At 38.0% G+C, this 15,008-nt stretch overlaps 1 protein-coding gene across 1 annotated transcript in view; it reads left to right on the top strand.

Moving 5' to 3' along the window:
• Positions 1–15,008, top strand: part of NEO1 (neogenin 1) — a 292,148-nt gene that overhangs the window by 109,316 nt on the left and 167,824 nt on the right. Inside the window, exon 8 of the mRNA XM_027847412.1 lies at positions 14,165–14,301. Within this exon, the coding sequence (XP_027703213.1) occupies positions 14,165–14,301 (137 nt within the window). The remainder of the gene's footprint in view (positions 1–14,164; positions 14,302–15,008) is intronic.

Genomic DNA, 15,008 nt, shown 5'->3' on the forward strand with positions numbered 1-15,008 from the left:
CATGTAAATCTTTCCAGGTTTTTCTGAAATCTGCCTGCTCGTCGTTTCTTATAGGACAATAGTATTCCATTACATGCATATATCACAACTCTTTCAACCACTCCCCAATTGATGGGCAGCCCCTCAATTTCCAATTCTTTGTCACCACAGAAAGAGCTGCCATAAATATTTTTGTACATGTGGTCCTTTTCCATTTTTTATGATCTCTTTGGGATACAGCCCTAAAGTGGTATTGCTGGGTCAAAGGGTATGCACATTTTTATAGCCCTTTGGACATAGTTCCAAATTGCTCTCCAGAATGGTTGGATCATACTGAAGAATATTTTTCTGGTCAGAGAGACATATTCTTTTTTTAATTATTTAATTTAATTTTAGTTTTCAACACTCACTTCCACAAGCTTTTGGGTTTTGAATTTTCTCCCTCTCCTTCCCCTTCCCCCTCCCCAAGAGGGTGTGCAATGTGATATAGGTTCTACATATACGTTCCTATTAAACATATTTTCACATTAGTCATGTTGTAAAGAAAAATTAATTAAATATTTCCCAATTGCTTGTGAAATTTTTTTTAATATTCATTTTAAAAAATTTTAAGATCAAAATTGTCTCCTTCCCTCCCACCCCTTCCCCACCTATTGAGAAGGCAAGGGGCAACTAGGTGGCTCAATGGATAGAGCACCGGCCCTGGAGTCAGGAGGACCTGAGTTCAAATCTGGCCTCAGACTAGCTGTGTGTCCGTGGGCAAGTCACTTAACTCCATTGCCTAGCCAAAAAAAAAAAAAAAAAAAAGGCAAGCAATGTGATATCAGTTATACATGTGAAGTCCTGGAAAACAATTTACCCTTAGCCATGTTGCAAAAGAAAACATACATAAACACACACACACACACACACACACACACACACACACACACACACACAAAACAAAACCAAGAGAAAGAAAGTATGCTTTAATTTGCACTTAGAGTTCATCAGTTCTCCCTCTGGAGGTAGATAGCATTGTTCATCATGGACCCTTTGGAATTGTCTTGGATCATTGTCTTGATCAGAATAGTGAAGACTTTCACAGTTGGTCATCATTTCAATATTGCTGTTATGGTATTCAACATTTTCCTAGTTCTGCTCACTTCAGTTTGCATCAGTTCATATAAGTCTTCAAGAGTGAGTTCTAAATTGACGATTTGAACACTTTAACTGCACGAGAAATACAAAGAGAATAAAGAAGATGTAAATAATTTTAATGCTCATGAATCAAAGAATAAAAGTTTAGAATAGACAGAGAGGGAAGAAAATAAAGAGAACAAATTAAAGAAATCCTTTTTAGAGATGGCTTAGAAAATGAAAAAAAACTACAAACAAAAGAAATTGAAAAAGATAAGAGTGGAAGATTTTAATTAAAAACTTAACTGAGTGAAAAAAAGTTAAGGGGAAAAAGAGGTGAGGAATTATTTGACTAAATAAGAAGGAAAAAGGAGTTAATAAGTTAAGTAAAAGGGGCAGCTAGGTGGTGCAGTGAATAGAGCTCTAGGCCTGGAGTCAATCTAGCCTCAGACTCACAATAATTCTGTGACCCTGGGCAAGTCACTTCACCGTGGTTACCTTAGTTTCCTCATCAGTAAAATAAGCTAGAGAAGCAAATGGCACAACCACCAAAACCAGGGAAAGGGTTGATAAACTCCTGGGAGGGGAGGAGCTGAGAGGGAAGGGAAGAGAAGACTGCTTGTGGGAAAAGGGTTGTCTTGAGAAGCATTATGTAAAACAATTGTAGGGAAAAAAGTACTGTCCTAAAAGCAGGAGAGGAACCAAAAATAAATCCTAATTCAGAAAAAAAAAGGTAAAACTAGAAACAAATGAAAGAAAATAGAAACCAAACTGTTTGTTTTCTGCATTTATGTAGTATTTCAGGGCTTCAAAAATGCTTTACAAACATCTCATTTGATTCTTACAGCAACCCCAGAAAGTAGATACCATTATTATCCCCATTTTACAGATGAGGAAACTGAGGCAGACAATGATTAAGTGATTTGCCCAGAGTCACAGAATTATTATGTGTCTGAGGTTCTATTTGAGCTCAAGTCTTGCTGATTCCATGTCTATTGCTTTATCCACTGTGCCATTAAATGCATTTAATAGGAATGGATTAAAACCTTTAACTGTGAATGGATTAAACAGTGTAATAGAGAGTGACAGATTGGTTAAGAAAACAAAACCCCACACTGTATTGCTTACCAGGATCACCCCTTAAAAATAAAGAAGTATATGGAATAATAAATGAAAGACTGGAACAAAATTGCCTCAAGGCCATGGGTTCCCCACTCCTACATTAGGTAAATTTGAAAAAGCAGGAGTTGCAGTCATGCTGTCAGACAATTTAAAGCAAAAATTCAAACTATAAAGAAAAAACAAGACTATATTATACTCAAAGGAGCCATAGACAACAAATCTATGTCACTATTATAGTGTTCAAACACTGTAGTATGCATCTAAATTCATAAAGGGAAAATTAAATTACAAAAAAGACATAGTAACATAATTATGAGATTTCAGTGTCTCTCAGATTTGGGCACATCTAACAAGAGTAAACAAAAGGAAAAATATAGAATTTGACAAATTACTGGAGAAATTGGAACCAAAAGACTTATGGCATTTTAAAAATGGAACTACTAAAGAATGTGCATATTTCTTAGCATCACATAGAACTTTTACAGAAGTTTACAATATATTAGTTCACAAAGACGTTGCAACTAAATGTAAAATGGCAGAAATAGCAAAACTTCTTTTTGTAGACCATAATGCAATTAAAATAGTAATCAATTAAAGGAGCATAAAGAAAAGACAGGTGCAAGGGAGATTTAACAGTGAAATCCTAAATAATGAGTCAGTCAAAGAACAAATCATAGAAATGATGCTTTTGTGAAAGAAAGTAATAGTGAAGAAACTATATTCAGTAATTTCTGGGATCCAGTTAAAGCAGTCCTCAAGAAAAAAATCCCTAAAAACACACATTAACCCAAGAAGAGTATTAAAGCATTGAATATATATTTTAGAAAATTAGAAAGCTTATAAGCACAAAATAAGCACAAAAGAAGAAGTATTGAAACTTAGAGGAAATGAATAAACTGAAAACCAAAAAAGATTATAGGAATGATTAAAAAAACAAAAAAACCCTGATTCTTTCAAAAAACTAATGCAATAGATATACCTGCAATACGACTACTATTTTCTTTAAAGAAAATGAGTTATTTTCTAAAAAATAATTTTTCAGTAGAATTAGTTAATTAGGTATCTGAAAGGGTGCTTATGAAAGAAACTATTCATCTTTACCTTAGTGTAAAAATATTTTAAAAATTCTTTCTAGGAAAAGCTTCATAGGAAACTCACTTAATATCTGTTGATTTGATGGCAGTAGGGAAAGAAAAAAAATGGACTCTCTTAGTAGTTCCCCTTTAGGGATAGCTATAAGTATTCCCAGTGTCTTTGTCTGCTACTGTTAGAGACAACCTAATTTCAAATATGAAGATGCTTAAAATATATGAGGACTCAAAAAATTACTAACAATCTGCACAGCACAGGAAGATCTTTGAGTGCCAAATGAAAGTGAAAAATCTAGAATAGAATTAATCTCTAAGATAATTTATATTAAGACTTTCTGCAAAGGAAATAATTTTAAGATGTGGTCTACTCTTTACTTGTTTCTAAGGTAACAAATCAATATCAGTTGCATTTGAACTGGTTAAGGTGATGCCTGCTTAGATGGCGGAGTGAAAACAGTGATTTGCTTGAGCTCTCCCCCAAACCCCTCCAAATACCTGTAAAAAAATGGCTCTAAACAAATTCTAAAGCAGCAGAACCCACAAAAAGACAGAATGAAACAAATTTACAGCCCAAAACAACCTGGATGGTTGATCTGAAAGGTATAGCGCGCCAGGCGAGGAGAAGAGTGCAGTTTGGCATGGGTGCACAGGCCGCAGCGACCCTGGAGCAGGCCTCACAGGACTGAATCGCAGGCAGCTGTGGCGGTTTCCAGACTTCTCAACCCCTGAACGCCAAAGACAACTTAGAAGGTCAGTGAGAAAAGTCTGTTTCTGGGGTGAGAGAGAGGCTAGGTCTCAGCCACAAGTCCAGAGCATGCCCCTAGAGCAGCAGCTTTTTCCTGAGCTTTCGGCCCACAGACTGAGGAGGAATTGAGTGGCTGATCTGAGGGGGATTGCAGGGATCTCTTTGCCTGTGCTGAGGCAGGATTCTCTTGCTTTGCCCGTGCTTAGATCTAGGTCAAAGTTCTGAGGGGCTGTCCTGGGGTGAGGAGGAGTGCTGGTGTGTTGGAGCTTGTTGTGGCGGTGGAGAGGAAACACCTTGTCCCTTATCATAGCACCTTGGAAGAACTGAAAATTTACAGGTCCCTAGAATTACCTCTGAAAACAGTTGTACAAACCCCCAAAGCTTGGGACAGTACATTCTTCACATTGGAAGCAGACTCTTACCTTAACAAAGAGTTTAAAACTCAAGTAATTAGCCGAGATCATGAGTAAGCAGCACATAAAAAGTCAGACTATATTATCTTACTTTGGTGACAAAGAAGATCAAAATATACAACCGGAAGAAGACAACAAAGTCATGGCTCCTACATCCAAAGCCTCCAAGAAAAATATGAATCAGTCCCAGGCCTCGGAAGAGCTCAAAAGGGATTTTGAGAAGCAAGTAAGAGAAGTAGAGGAAAAACTGGGAAGAGAAATGAGAGTAATGCAAGAAAATCATTAAAAACAAGTCAACAGCTTGCTAAAGGAGACCCAAAAAAACACTGAAGAAAATAACACCTTAAAAAATAGCCTAACCCAAATGGCAAAAGAGGTCCAAAAAACCAATGAGGAGAAGAAAGCCCTAAAAAACAAAATTGGCCAGATGGAAAAGGAAGTCCAAAAGATTTCTGAAGAAGATACTTCCTTAAAAATTAGAATAGAGCAATTGGAAGCTAGTGACTTTATGAGAAATCAAGACACTGTAAAACAAATCCAAAAGAATGAAAAATTAGAAAACAATGTGAAATATCTCATTGGGAAAACAACTGACCTGGAAAATAGATCCAGGAGAGAGAATTTAAAAATTATTGGACTATCTGAAAGCCATGATCAAAAGAAGAGCCTAGACATCATCTTTCAAGAAGTTATCCAGGAAAACTCCCCTGATATTTTAGAACCAGAGGGCAAAATAGAAATTGAAAGAAGCCACCAATCTCCTCCTGAAAGAGACCCCCAAAGGAAAACTCCTAGGAATATTGTGGCCAAATTCCAGAGTTCCCAGGTCAAGGAAAAAATGTTACAAGCAGCCAGAAAAAAACAATTCAAGTATTGTGGAAACATGGTCAGGATAACACAAGATTTAGCTGCTTCTACATTAAGGGACCGCAGGGCATGGAATATAATATTCCGGAGAGCAAAGGAGATAGGATTACAACCAAGAATCACCTACCCAGCAAAACTGAGTATAATCCTTCAGGGTAAAAAATGGTCCTTCAGTGAAATAGAGGACTTTCAAGCATTCTTAATGAAAAGACCAGAGCTGAATAGAAAATTTGACTTTCCAATACAAGACTCGAGTGGAACATGAAGAGGTAAACAGGAAAGAGAAATCATAAGAGACTTATTAAGGTTGAACTGTTTACATTCCTGCATGGAAAGATGGTATTTGTAACTCATGAGACCTTTGTCAGTATTAGCATAGTTGGAGGGAAAAAATTATATGTATGTGTGTGTGTGTGTGTGTGTGTGTGTGTGTATATATAGATAGATAGATAGATAGATAGATAGATAGATAGATAGATAGAGGGCACAGGGTGAGTTGAAGATGAAGGGGTCATATCTAGAGAATAAAATTAAGGGGTGAAAGAGGAATATGCTAGGAGAAGGAGAAAGGGAGAGGTAGAATGGGGCAAATTATTTCACAAAAAAACAGAAAAGAAAAGGCTCTTACAATGGAGGGGAAATGGGGGAAGGTGAGAGGGAATGAGTGAATCTTATTCTCATAGGATTTTGACTTAAGAAGGGAATAACATGCACACTCATGGGTATGGAAATCTGTCTTACCCTACAGGAAAATGGGGGAGGGGGAAGGGGACAAGAGAGTAGGGGAATGATAGAGAGGAGGGCATATTGGGAAAGGGGGTAATCAGAAGCAAATACTTCTGAGGAGGGACGGGGTCAAAAGAAAGAATAGAATAAATGGGGGGGCGGGATAGGATTAAGGGAAATAGAGTTAGTTTTTCACAGCATGTCTACTATGGAAGTGCTTTGCATAACTGCACATGTATAACCTATGTTGAGTTACTTGCCTTTTCAATGAGGGTGGGTAGGGGGGGAGGAAGGGAGAAAATTTGGAACCCAAAGTTTTAAAAACACATGTTTAAAAAAATGTTTTCACATGTAACTGGGAAATAAGAAATACAGGAAATGGGGTACAGAAATCTATCCTGCCCTACAGGAAAATAGAAGGGGAAGGGGATAAGAGAAGGTGGGGAGAGATAGAAGGGAAGGCAGACTAGGGGTAATGATATTCAGAATGCATGCCATCTTGGGGTGGGGGAGGGGCAAGATGGGGTGAAAATTTGGAATTCAAAATCTTGTGGAAGTAAATGTTGAAAACCAAAAATAAATAAATTTATTAATTAAAAAAAAAGTGATGCCTGCTTTCTTTGCAACTTTCAGTGGAAAAGAAACTTTTTTAAAAGCATGTGAGGGATAGCTAGACACTTATTGGCTGTGTGACCTTGGGCAAATCACTTAACCCCGATTGCCTGTTGCAAAAACAGTTAAGACAGTTGTTCTGAAAGTTGGAGATTATATAAAGCAAACTGATCTAATATACCAACCACAGTATATTAAAATTAAACACCAGGAGAAATCTTACTTAGATGAAGAACATAAACACCAATTAAATGAAGAGTAAAGAGTTAAAATGTTCCTTAGAGACTAAATTATGTAGTGATAAAGGCATTTGGAATTTGGATTGAAAGCAGTTTTCAAAATTTGAACATTTGGCACTTTAATCTTTGGACCTATGTGTGCTATTACAATATTCAAATACACCTATAATCTCATTGATTGAGGAATTCCCTCTGATGGTGTAGATTGTAAGTCATCCATACTGCCCAATCCTGTGTAGCTCTAGTCCACGTCTTGCCATTCTTCCTCCACCTGGGCCCATCTAATGTTCTGGAGACTTTCTTTACTTTGTCTTGACGTTGTGTGGTGGAATGGAACAGTCGGGCTTCTTAACGGTGTCATCCTTCGTTCTTTCCACGTGACCGACCAGCCTTTTCTTCTTATCATACAATTCCAGAGAGCTGTCTCTTATTTTTGTTCTGTTCTCTATCACAGCCTGTTCATGGCCACTTCTCCAGTGACCTGTGTGTGATGACTCATTTTTAATTCTTCAGAGGGCTGCCATAGAGTGACACTATCAGAATATCAGTAATTTTTTAAATGGACTACTGAATCTTAAAAGAATACACATACAATCAACCACCAGATATTTATTGAGCAATTAGTATCTTAAAGGAACTTCACTAAGTGCTGTTGGTGAGATCCATTCACCCAAATGTAATATATAATATGTGACTAATTATGTAACAGCATATAATTATGCATTCTATGATAAGTATAATGTAAATGCTATGTAAATATAGATATGATAAATTATATATATATAATATTTTATATAAACAACACAGCTTACTGTCAGAAAATCATCTGAGAAGACAAGATATGCTGAAAACAGTTAAGTAACAGTAAGTATCTGGCAATACCAATGGGTATTACAGATGAGATCACTGTAGGCCAGGAGAGTGAGGGAAGCCAACCCAGCTGTAATTCATTTGTGATCTTTTAGCGAAAACTGGAAATGGTTTTGAAAAAGACTCAGAGTGAGAATTGAGAAACTTTAATGAACAGGTAGGGGTTTAGCTGGAATTTGAAGGCTATATAGGGTTTTTACTGGAAGAATAGAAAGGAATGGAATAAAGAGACAGAAAGGTAGAAGTGTGTGTGTGGTAGATTTGAGGAGAAGTAAGTAAATGGCCAAAGCATTCTAGGAAATAATTTGGTACTATACATCAAAAGTCACTAAACTATACAAATTTCCCCAAATGCCACAACTAGGCATTCCCTTCTCAAAGGTAAAGGCTGGGGGAAATTCTACATGTGTACGTTTATGGGAGTAACTTTTGTTGTAGCAAAGAACTGGAAACAGTGGGTATCCATTAATTGGGGTATAGCTGAACAATTATGGTAAATGAAGTAATGGGATTGTAAAGTAAGAATGATGATTGTGAAGAAGTCAGAAAAACTTGCTAAGACTTGTGTTCAGTGAGCAGATCCAGAACAGTTTACATGATGACCACAGTGATGTAAAGGGAAACACCTTTGAAATCCTTCAGAATTCTATTGAACACAGTGAACATTTGTGGACTCCAGAAGACCAATGATAAAGCAGGCTTCTTGTTTCTTGAAAGGAAAGTAAAAGTATAGAAGTGCAAAATGACATGGTTAATGTATTGATTTGTTTTCTTTAATTATACTTTCTTATTTCTATTTCTAGTTAGTATTAGAGGCAGCTAGATGGCACTGTGTATAGAGCACTGGACTTGGAATCAGGAAGACCAGTGTTCAAATCCTACCTCTTAATATGGTGATTATTTTCCATCATTTCCAACTGGATGTCCTGCCATCTCAAAGTCAGCGTGTGCACTGAATTTAATTGAATGACCTTATTTCTGTATGTTGTGAGGAACTTGAAACCAAAGCCATATAAGGAATGGTTGGAGGAGAAAGAGATTTAACCTATAAAAGAGACCGGTTTTGAAACACTGACACCAGATGCAGAATTAGATTTTATTTATTTAGTTGTTTATGTATTTGTGTGTTAATTTGTGTATATTTATTGTATTTACTCCAGAGAACAAAAATAGGACTACTGGGAAGAAGTTAAAAAGAGGCACACTTTGATGGGAAATGTTTCTTGCATTTGGGGCTATTCAGGAGTGAAACATGTTGCCCTTTTAGATATTTAATTCCCTGTCACTGGGCGTGTTTAAACAGACCATTATTGAGTAATAGTGGCTTATGGTTCACCCATTAATTAAGCTTCTTTTCCCAGTATTTATTGTTTCACCCTTTATCAAGGCTCCTCCAGCAGTTTGTCCAACCACACGTTCCTTCCACTTAAGGAATTTAGTGGAAAGTCGAATCTGAGACCATGACTTAATTCCATGGTGATTTTGGTTTTTTTGAGACCATCTGGATGTTGGCTGGCCAAACTTGTATTTTGTTATGTAGGGTACCTGCTTTCAGCAAAGATTTCAGTTAAATCTGTGTATGTTTTTGCACTTTAAATCTAATTTGTTCTATTAGTTTAACTTCAGCTTTCCCTACCAGAGGGCATTCTGGATGTATAGAGTGATAGGAGGAACAGGGGTGGTAAAGCTTCTCCACAAGAACAATTTGCTTGAATTTTCTTTAGAAAAGTTTAAATCTTCATAGGGCATAAGAATGCTTTTAAAAACAACAAAAAAAGGTAAACAATTCCAAAATAAATAGAAACGGATAGTTTTCAGCAGGTCAGTTTTCACACTGACTACATTTTCTTTCCGTGAATAAATACAGTAATTAAGGAAGGGCTTAAGGACTATGTGATAGCATATTACATTACTAAAGTAAAACCAAAAATCTCCTGTTACTTCATGCTCTCCTTCCTTATCTCCTTTTGTAATGCAGGGTTTCCTTCAACATTCATCTCAAGCAACACTTTCTTTGTAGGTCTTTCCTTGGCCTCCCTCATTCCCAAGGTTACCTTGTATTTGCTTTGTATGTATTTTGTATAGACTTTTATCTATGTACATGTTTCTCCATTCCAGTGTAAGCTCTTTGAGAGCATAGGCAATTATGGTTTTGCCTCATAATTAATGGTTTGTGGAATGAATATTAATGTAGAATGCTTTAACTCTGAAGTATTGCTGTAATGTCAGCTCTTAGAAGAAGGAGATCAGCGTGGAATGAAGTTGTAAGAGAAAGCCTTGTATAGAAGGGAGTCACAAGTGAGATTTGACATTTCTAGCTCCATGTGTGCTGGGCCCTGTGTTCAGCGTTAGGGATACCAACACAAGAGTGAAATAGTCTCTGCTCTTCAGAAGATTACACTCCGATGGGAGAAGTAAATGCTAATATTTAAGAATATAGAGGATACATACAAGGAAGGAAGGCCCTAGGAACTGTGGGAAGCGATGATGTACAGGGAAGGCTTCAGATAGGGTGTGGTGCTTATGCTGAGTAGTCAAGGAAACCCAGGATTCTAAGTGGTATACATCAGCAGTATACCCCATGCCTGGGTAGCAGCCAGTGCAGAGGCATAAAAGGCTGGAGACAGAATGTCAGACATGGGAGACAGTAAAGGTAACCCGACCAGTGTGTCTGGACTATATAGTGCATGGAGGAAGAGTAATATTGTGTAGGAAGACTGGAGAGGTAAAAAGGGCCCAGTTGTGAAGAGTTTTAAATGCTGAGTAAAGATGTTTATACTTGTGATGCCAGAGATAACAGGGAGTCACTGGAATTTATTTTGTAGAGAATGACATGGTTAAGGAAAAATCCCTTTGATTTTATGTTACATGTTGTGTGGAGAATAGTTTAGAGTGGGGAGAGGCTTAAAGTTAATGAGACCAAATAGGAGGATATTATAATTGTTTAGGTAAGAGAGGATGAGAGTCTGATTCAGAGTGGTGGGTTTATGATTGAAGAGAAGGGGATCTGTGTGAGAGAAATTTTGTGGAGATAGAAATGACAAAATTTGGTAACTGGTTGAATATGTAGAGTGATAAGGTGAGGGTGACACTAAGGAAATGAACCTATTTGACTGTAAGGACGGTGGTAGTGAAGAGGAGAGATAGCGAGTTCTGTTTTAGAGATGTTGAGTGGCAATGTCTATGGACATGCAATTTGAAATGTCGAATAGGCAGTTAAGTATTTGGATCTCCATGAGGGTCATGAGCGAAACTAGCCTCAAGGCCACATGGCCCTCTAGGTCCTCAAGTGTGGCCCTTTAACTGAATCCAAACTTCATAGAATAAATCCCCTTAATAAAAGATCTGTAGATCTATAGGTCACCAAATGTGAGAGTGCAAAGAGAAGAAGGTTCCAGAACAGAGCAGTGGAAGGAACCCATGAGCAGTGGGCATGACATGGATGATGAGTGAATGAGGTGTGACTGAGAACTAGTGGTTAGACAAATAAACAGGAGAGAACACTGTCACAGAAACCCAGAAAAGAGCATCCAGGAGGAGAGAAGGGAGCATTGACAGTGTCTAATGATGGAGTGAGGTCTAGAAGGACAAAACTTGAGCAAATTGACAATGAGAATTGACAATTAAAGAGAGCAATATCAGTTGAATGATGAGATTGGAAGCTAAGATACAAGAAGGTTTTGAAGAAAGTGAGAGAAGAGGAAGAAGAAACACCAAGTGTAGATTTTTTTTCAAGAAGTTTGGCCGAGAAATGGATGAGAGATTTGGAATTTTAGGTAGTAAAGATGATGGCTTCCTAGTGAGGGTTTTTTTTTTGTTTTTGTTTTTGTTTTGGAGAGGGGAGGCTTGGGCTTGTTTGTATAGGCAGCCGAGAATGGAGCCAATTAGAGAAAGGAGATGATCGTAGGGTCAGTCTTCTGGATACAGAGGGAGGGGACAGGATCATGAGTACATGGAGATTGGGTGGCCATGGCAAGAAGAGTTTACTAAAGATGAGAATAGTATCTTAACCAGAGACTGGACTAAAGTTAGAAATAGTAAGGGATAATGGCATGGAGTTGTGAGATTGTCTTGCTGTACTAAAGGCCCAGTTGCATTTAGATAAATTTGGAGTGTAGCTGGTATTCTAAGTTGTGTTTTTCCCCAGCTCCATTTAGCAGCACTTAAGTCGTAGCAGAGGAGGCAGATGGTGAGAATGATCCATGTTTTGAATTTGGGATAGGACAAAGGGATGAAAGGTCCAAGACTGAAGGAGAGTGTGGAATTGAACCAGTTCACGGAGAGGTCGACATTGAGAAGAAAATAAAGTGAAGTCAGAGACTAGGGGTAACAATCCTGAGAAAGTACTGATGAATTGTACAATTGGAGGCAGCAGTGATAGGAAAGAACAGATTGAGGAAGGGGAAGGCATTGGGAAAATTGGAATGACAGATTGTGATCAGATACAGAACCGTCTTGAGTTTTTATTCAGGAAGTGAAGAATGTAGGTAATAGTGAGAAGCAGGATGTGTCCATGCCAGTGCATGGTATAATAGGAGAAGAGATCGTGGGTTTGAAGAGATCAAGGAACTGGGAAGTTAGGGTATTTGAGAGAGTATCAACATTAATGAAGTCCATTAGTATAAGACCAGGAATTGGGTGGGAGAGGAAGACTTTGAGACAGAAACTGAACACTTTGAGAAAGGAGGGCTGGTATACAGTAGCTACAATAATCTGTGTAGGTTTAAAAGATTTATTAGTGTGAACTTAAGAGAAGGAGAGATTGCTGAGTAGAGGCAAAGGGAGAGTCTGAAAGTGGGGATCAAGAAGTATTCTTACTCTGTGTAAAACTAATATGTTAAAGGGTGTGAGAGAAAGTACAGCCATTGCTAGAGACAATAGTGAGGGACAAAGTATTGTCTTGCAGGGGAGCCAGAGCTCATTGAGAGAAAATAGATGGGAGGATTATCCAAGGCAAAGTTCCAGAATGAAAAGAAGTTTTTCAATATGGATCTGAGCTTGCAGAGGATGCAATGAAAGAGTGGGCAAAATTAAGAGGTGAATGGGAAGAGAATGACAAAATGAAAGTTGGGAGTTGGGGTTAGTTTTCCAGGTAACTGGTGATTAATATAATGAGGGATGTGTAGAATAACCAAGTGGTGAGAGCTTGTTGGTCATGTTGAAGGCAGTGAGTGTCAGATAAATGATGAACCAGTATTTTCAGCTTCTAGATCCTCCAACTCTCAGCCTTCCTTTTGAGAATGGCAGCCTTTCACCAGGGATCATGTATTTCTTCCAGATTCCTTAGCTACTGATCTCTTGGCTTTTACTCCAAGTGATTATCATCAGAAGACGCCATACATCTGACCAGAACATGACCTGTGTGAAAGCAACATCAGTGTTTGAGGGAGTGATTGGTTTTGGGAAATTATGTACAATATCTTACTTTTCAGAAATTTTGAAAAGACCTGTTGTAATTTACAGTAAAAATACCCATTTTGGTAATAAAGTGATAATTAACAATTTCTTTAATAATATTTGAGTGGAGGCAGCTTTGTGGTGTAGTAGGTAGACTGCTGGTTGTGGATTCAGGAACACCTGAGTTCAAATGCTACTTCAGACACCTACTAGCCCTATGACCTTGGGCAGTTTCTCTTAGTCTCAGTTTTGTTGTTGTTCAGTCATTTTTCAGTTGTGTCTGACTCTTCCATTTGGAATTTTCTTGACAAAGATACTGGAGTGACTTGCCATTTCCTTCTCGAGCTCATTTTACAGATGAGGAAACTGAGGCAAACAGGGTGAAGTGATTTGTCCAGGGTCACACAGTTAGTAAGTGTCTGAGGCCAGATTTGAACTCAGGAAGATGAGTGTTTCTGACATTCTATCTACTGCATCACCTCACTGCCCAGTCTATTTCCTCATTTGTAGAGGGGGAGGATAAGGCTAGCTTCTACCTTATAGGTTTCTTGTGAGGATCAAAGGAGATAACTTGCACAGAGTTTTACAAAACTGTATGAATACTAATTATAAATTTTAACATTTGAGTGTTCGATCTTTGTGCAACTCTAAAATCATGTAAAAATAAACTCAGAATATTTTAACTTTGTGTGACAGAACTTAATAAACATAATCTCATTTGATTGGGTAGAAAATGGGGGAATACCCCATTTACAGAAACAGAAAACAAGGCACACAGAGGCTACGTGCAAAATTAGATGTATCTCCAGGTCTTCTGGCTCTAAGTCTGATAGCCTTTCCACTTTCTGATGGCAATAATGCCATGAAGAATAGTATGATTTGGCCACTTTTTCTTATTTAGAGAATATTTCAGATTTTAGTCTCTCAGTGATGATAATCTGTTAATCAATAGCTAATGTCCCTGATACATTCTGTTTTGTGCAGCTCTGACAGATTGATGCTATTGGCAGGAAGTAACCTGGAAATCAGTGATCTCATGGAGGAGGATGCTGGGACCTACGCCTGCATAGCCGATAATGGCAATGAGACAATAGAGGCTCAAGCAGATCTCACAGTTCAAGGTACACACATATTTGTTTTATAAAACAAAAGAAGGTGCCCTGTCAACTCTCTTTTTTTTGTGTGTGTCCCTTAAAAGGGAAGTAGTGATGAGTCATGAATGCTATTTTGGATAAAGTCAAGTCTCCAGCTAGTATTATAATAGAATAATGTTGTACTGGCCTATTCATTCAACAAGTATTCATTAAATTCCTCCAGTATACCAGGAAACTGAATGACTATATCAGAAGAATTATCTGGGTGATTCTTGGAGGCTTCATGGAGACAATGGACAAGGGTCTCACAAGATGAAGTGTGGATGGGTTTCACTGTGTACCAGAAGAGGGAATACCCACCTCAAATGGGCCCTCGCTGCCGCCATTCTTTTACACTCTCCTAATTAGCTACTATCTCATTCATCATAGGAGCTCTTCCAAATCTTTTCATCCCTTCTCAAACCTCCCATGGCTCCCCTATTCCACACTCTCTCAGCTGAAAACTTTGTCTCATATTTCACTGAAAAAATTGAGGCCATTCTCTGAAAACTCCCTCTTCTCTACTCTTTCTCATGTCATATCACTTGGGTGCTTTCTACAACTGTCTTCTTCTTCACCTGTCTTACGTAATGAGGTGGTCCTTCTTGCCAAGACAGTCTCCTCTCTGCACTCACAAATAATATTATTCCACTCTGCCATCTTTAGCAGGTTGCCCTCACCCCCAACCCCCATCA

Source organism: Vombatus ursinus, unplaced genomic scaffold (assembly GCF_900497805.2).
Source record: "Vombatus ursinus unplaced genomic scaffold, bare-nosed wombat genome assembly UNPS02015404.1, whole genome shotgun sequence".
NCBI classification, from domain to species: Eukaryota; Metazoa; Chordata; class Mammalia; order Diprotodontia; family Vombatidae; genus Vombatus; species Vombatus ursinus.